Raw genomic sequence first — 5,262 nt, 5'->3', positions numbered from 1 at the left:
GAGACATCTTTATAGGTGTCCCTGGCCTGGGGCAGAGCACACACCTGTCTCTCATCCCACCTCCTGTCTTCATCGTTGGGCAAAGGTGAAGAGTGGTCAAGATTCCAGAGGAGTGATGCTCACGCAGATGTCTGCTCTGACATCTTGCTTCTTTAAGGCTTATCTCACTTCCAAAGCGCTTCCTCCAGACTGTGGACCTTCCCCATCTCTCTAGCTCAGAATCTACCTCTATTCCCAAGTGAGCTCACTGAACAGAACCCTAGGTTTCTGGACTCCCTTTCCTTGGCCTCCAGTGGCTCCCTGTCTGACAAAAAGCCGGCAGGATGATTGTGGGCTGGTCTCCCTGAAACAAGCATTGAAAGAGCCACCTGGGACTTCCCTGGTGGTCCAGTGGTTAAGATTCCGTGCTTCCAATGCAGGGACCTTAGGTTTGATACCTGGCCGGGGAACTAAGATCCCACATGCCACATGGCATGGCCAAATTTAAAAAAAAAAGAAAGAAAAAAAGAAAAAAAGAGCCACCTGGCCTCATATCCAAAGAACTGGGCTGTAGTCCCAGCTGCACTGCTTAGTGGCTGTGTGACCCTGGACAAGTCATTTGACCTTCTCTAACATGGTTTCCTCATCAGTAAAATAAGGATAACACCCATCCTGCCTACCTCATTGTGAGGATAGGGGTATGATGAAATAAAAATGTTTTGCAATTTTTCAAATGCCATATCATGGCTCTAGCCTCAATATTTCCCTTGGGTTTAGCCTAAGAACCCATGCCCCATCCTATCCCAATCCCTAATTTTTTTTTTTTCCTGCAAGAGTTTGCTCCTACCCATCCCTCAATAACTGGGGAAGCCTGAAATCAGACCCGGAACACTTCCCTCCCATGTGATACTTGATGGAGGCCTTGCTGCCCCTAGAAGGATGGAGAAAGAGAGCGGAGGACCTGCCACATGCTGGCCAGCTGCAGGGCCTACACAACATCCAGATCCCCTGTGAAGAAACCAGATCTTTCTAGTCGCTTTGCCAAGGGTCTGAGACTCTAGGTGGTTGGGCAGAAAGGAGCGGGGACCACGCAGCTCACCATGGGACGAGGCCACCGATCGGGTCCCGGGAGTCACCGCGCAGCAGGCGGCGCCTGGAAATAAAACACAGAGCTGGAGCTCTCCCAGGAGCCGCAGGAGAAACTGGGGCAGCCTTGGGACTCAGGAAACGAGGCCAGCATGTTCTCAGCAGAACGGGCTGTTATTCCACTGACACGTGGGACCAACCCCAGTCTCTCACGTTTCTCATCTTCAGGCGACACCATTTGGTTTATTGACAAGAGGCAGAATATTGGAAAGACCAGTGACTCACTCAGTCCACATCAAGAGACTTGGAGAGGATTGTGTTTCCTGCTCAGTGGGCAACTCAGCTCATCATGCCCTTGGCTTAGAGCCAAGAGCTCAAGTCAGCATCTTTCATTAAGTCAAATCGGTCCATTCAAGGATGAAGCCAGGAATGTATAACTGCTCGTTCATCCCTACTCCCCTGCATTAGGCAGGCTTTCTCTAGAAGATAAGAGGTCTGATCTCCCTCAGACAATAAGAAATTTCAGTTGTGTAGCTGGGCAGCATGTCACCCAAGGAACTCCAAAGCTCGGTTCATTTTTCTTGCCTATGACTTCCCCAATCATCCCTTGGAACTCTCTAAGGATCCAGCCTAACAGAATTCTTGCCTGAGGCTGCCTGCTCCCTGAAATGGTCTGCGTGTCCATTATACTTGCCGTGGAAGGAGGAACAGGTCCCAAGAGTCTCCTCTCTGATCCAAGACCACTTACCTTCTCTTGCAGCCGTTCCAACATGGCGGCAAGGTGGGCCTCCCGGTTCTCCTTGTTGGACTCCATCTTCTGAGCCAGTTTTTCCTTTGCCATCTTGATGAAGTTGTTGTTTTCCTCAATGGCTTTTTGGATCACCTCCCGCTCATGTTCTCGCTTCTCTGCCAGGTGCTTCAGAAGCTCAGCTTCCTGGTACTAGTGGAGCATGGAGGGAGAAAGAGGCCCTTGAAGGTGAGCATGCCAGGGTGTGTTTTTAGCATCATGACTTAAGAGCTCCACACTCAGAACACACGCCTCCCTGAGCCTGGTTGCCTGGCCCATTGGCAGGAAGCAAGGACACTTCCTGGATTCTCCCACTGGACCCTCGGTCCTCTTTTTCATTCATTCACAAATATGGAGTGACCAGATACTAAGTACCAGGCACTATTCCAGCAACTTGGGAAAGAAAAAAGTCTACTAGAGACAAGAATGTATAAATAACTCTAACCCAGGCTAGCATGCGACATATGCCTTGAGAGATAGAAAAGAAGTGCTATAGGAATTCAAGGGTGATAATTTTCAGCTTCAAATATAAAGGAAAGCTTACACAGAAATGGCATAAGAGTTGGGCCATAAGAATCCATAGAAAGCGAGGAAGGCACACCAAGGGGTGAAGGTATACCATGCCATGACCTTCTTCCCCCTCCCCCAGTTAAGGACCCCTTTCCTTAATTGTCTAGCCTTTCCCTAAATCCTTAGTGTTGGTCAATGTCTTACCTTGTCACGATAAGGTCACCTCTGGGAGTTATGTAATTCAGTGACTTATCCCCCTAACCAAACTCCTAGAGACCTGGGGCTTTTCCTTCTTTGTTTCCCTCAATGGTGTCTCATTCTCTGCCCGGTACCTGGAAGAGCTGCCTAAATACCTATAGGTTGGTGGTGACCTGACCCCCAGCTCAGAGCCACCACCTGTCTTCCTCAACATCTTCCCCCTCATGCTCAGACAGAGGGGAAAAAGGGACAGCACCGACCTTCCTTCGCTCCTCAGCCGCTTCCAGTTTCTTCTGGATTTCTTCCAGCGATGGGTCTCGCCTCCGGGGGAGGGAGGCATTGAACTCGGGCACCCCATCAAAGGAGGGTGGCTTCAGGATGACTTCAAAGGACTGGCCAGAGGTGCATTTGTTCAGCTCGATGACTTCCATGTCGGAAATTACACACCAGTTCAGGTCCACCGTGTCTGCTACAGAGAGCAGAAAAGGGGCTGCTCACCCCCTGAAGACCATATGGGGCCCCCCCTAAAGCATGCACACATACATGGGAGGTCTGAGGTCCCCAAGGCAGACCAATGACCAGGGTTCTGGGTCTGTCCTAAACATGGCACCGAATGTCGCTGGGCCTGATGGGGCTGAAGGAGTTGGTAGCCACAGGAAGGTCTCAGACTCTGCGAGCAGGGGCCCCAGGATAAGGGATTTCTAATAATGGCTGTAGCAACTGGCTTTGCTTCTGCTTCTGACAAGATTCCTCCAGTGGCTGAGCTCTTGCTTATATTGGCACACACTGAAGCGTTTACTTACCACCCACCTCCCATCCACTCCTCGCCCCGCTACCAATCCGATGGCTCAGCTTTCGGACACCTCTCCCCTTGCCCCGTCCTACCCTGCTCTCTTCTTTCTCTCCAGTCAGTACTGTCTCTCCGCTGGCTTTCATCTTTTCTCCTACACTCTCTCCCACACCAGCCTAAACAGAAAAAACAATCTCAGGTGACCCAAACACTCCCACCTGTCATTTCCAGACCAAATCCATCCTTTCCTTTGAAGCCCCAGGAAACTAAGAGGTGACCTATGCCCTGACCACCACCTCCAATCAGGACGTGGCCATTCAGTGCTCCCTGCCAGTGTCCTGGGACCTGTCACAGCGCTCAGGTGGCATAGCGATCCCAGAGCCTCCTTGGGTGGCTGAAGAGCGGAAGTCCCTTGCCACATCTGGACCTGCTCAGAGCATTCTCGACCCTTCACTGAGGAGACCTGTGGGCGGCTCATTTACACCATGACTGTCCCCCTTCTAGGCTAGGTGTCCCCAAGGGCAGACCCCCTGTCTACTCGGCCTCTGCGTCCTCCACGGCGCATGAACAAAAGCTGAGATCGAGGGCACTCTGCAGAGGGTCTGACTCAGACCCCCAGCTGCTGTCTGGTCCCCCAGGCCGCAGCCCCACGCCCACCTTCACGTGGGACTTAGACCCTCAGAATCAGCTGTGGTGATTTTACTGGCTCTGGGAAAGAGAATGTGGTGTAGGGGGGAGATTTTCAGGAAACTGCGGTGGAGGTGCTGGCCTCCTGGATGCAAGCTACAGGAAGCTTCCATCTTTACTCTTCTGACTGTGACCCTCACATACCTTCATATTTATAGGATGACTTATTCAGGGGGTCTGCCAGGAAACAGGAGCAGAACAAGGACACCAGCGGGAGTTCCTTCATCTTCTCTTTGTAGGCTGTGGAAACACCCGACAGGTGAAGAGGGCAACCCCCTTCCTAGACTCAGAAGCCAGCACCCATGCAAGTGTGGGTGCCTGAGCAGCGGGGGATCAACGAGCTCCACAGAGGCACCCAAACCACCCAAATCCACCCCTTGGTTGGAGACCCAGCCCCTTTTGCCCTGAGCAGCTCTGTTCAGGATCCCTGTGTGTGATTTGGACCCACTTCCGTCCACCTGCGCCTTCCAGGGCACCCAGAGGCCCCCATCTTCTCTCCAGCACATCATCTCCCTTTGTGGTACTGAACGCAAAATGCCTGCAGGTATGGACCTCAAGCACCAGTGCCCTCGCCCCCGCCGGCACCCTGGACCTCAATTTCTATGTCCCCGTACGTGCCCAGGATATTCTGCTCCTTTTGCTCCAGGACGGAGGAAACCCACACTCCATTCTCAGAGTACTTGGCAGTGCTTCCCTGAAGGTAAAGAAGGCCACTGCCATCCCTGTGGTCCTGCCTCTCCCTGGGTGACAAGGTCAGGCTGTGAGCTTTCCCTGACCATCCCAGTGCAGTGGTCAAAGACAGTGAGGTTGGTGTCCATGAGGGCTGGAGGGGTCCCCCCACCCCCATTTGGTCTCTCAGTGTTTGGGGAGGATTTGGAAACTGCGAGGTCATGAGTTAGAGCTGATAACTGTTGGGTTTTTTTTTTTGCCACGTCGCACAGCTTGTGGGATCTTAGTTTCCTGGCTAGGGATCGAACCCAGGCCCTCAGCAGTGCAAGTGCCGAGTCTTAGCCACCGGACCACCAGGGAATTCTCTAGAGTTGATTTGTTGGGTCCAGTCCAACCCACCTCCTCTGGGCCCCTCCCCCATCCCTACTGCCCTGAACTCTCCCCTCATTTCCTTTTACAAATTGAAAACAGGATTAACTGCAAAAATAATACATGGGCATTGTAAAGACTTTTTTAAAAACAAGTGCTAATGAGTAAAAGGAAGAAGAGCTCAGCT

General features: G+C 52.1%; 1 protein-coding gene across 1 annotated transcript; it reads right to left on the bottom strand.

Annotated features, from left to right (window-relative positions):
* Positions 1-1,055: 1,055 nt before the first annotated feature.
* STMN4 (stathmin 4) lies at positions 1,056-4,303 on the bottom strand. The gene is made up of 4 exons (XM_089912782.1): positions 4,182-4,303; positions 3,446-3,526; positions 2,821-3,050; positions 1,056-2,005 (listed from the first exon to the last, which is right to left on the bottom strand). Exons 1-4 carry the CDS (start codon positions 4,261-4,263, stop codon positions 1,571-1,573), a joined length of 828 nt encoding a protein of 275 aa, XP_089768908.1. The 5' UTR covers positions 4,264-4,303; the 3' UTR covers positions 1,056-1,570.
* Positions 4,304-5,262: the final 959 nt, after the last annotated feature.

Source organism: Delphinapterus leucas, chromosome 6 (assembly GCF_059928025.1).
Source record: "Delphinapterus leucas isolate spDelLeu-1000000601 "Yukka" chromosome 6, BTC_Dleu_Yukka2, whole genome shotgun sequence".
In the NCBI taxonomy this organism is placed as follows: domain Eukaryota; kingdom Metazoa; phylum Chordata; class Mammalia; order Artiodactyla; family Monodontidae; genus Delphinapterus; species Delphinapterus leucas.
Note: the sequence above shows the minus strand (reverse complement) of the source record. Positions and strands in the feature narration are given on the sequence as shown.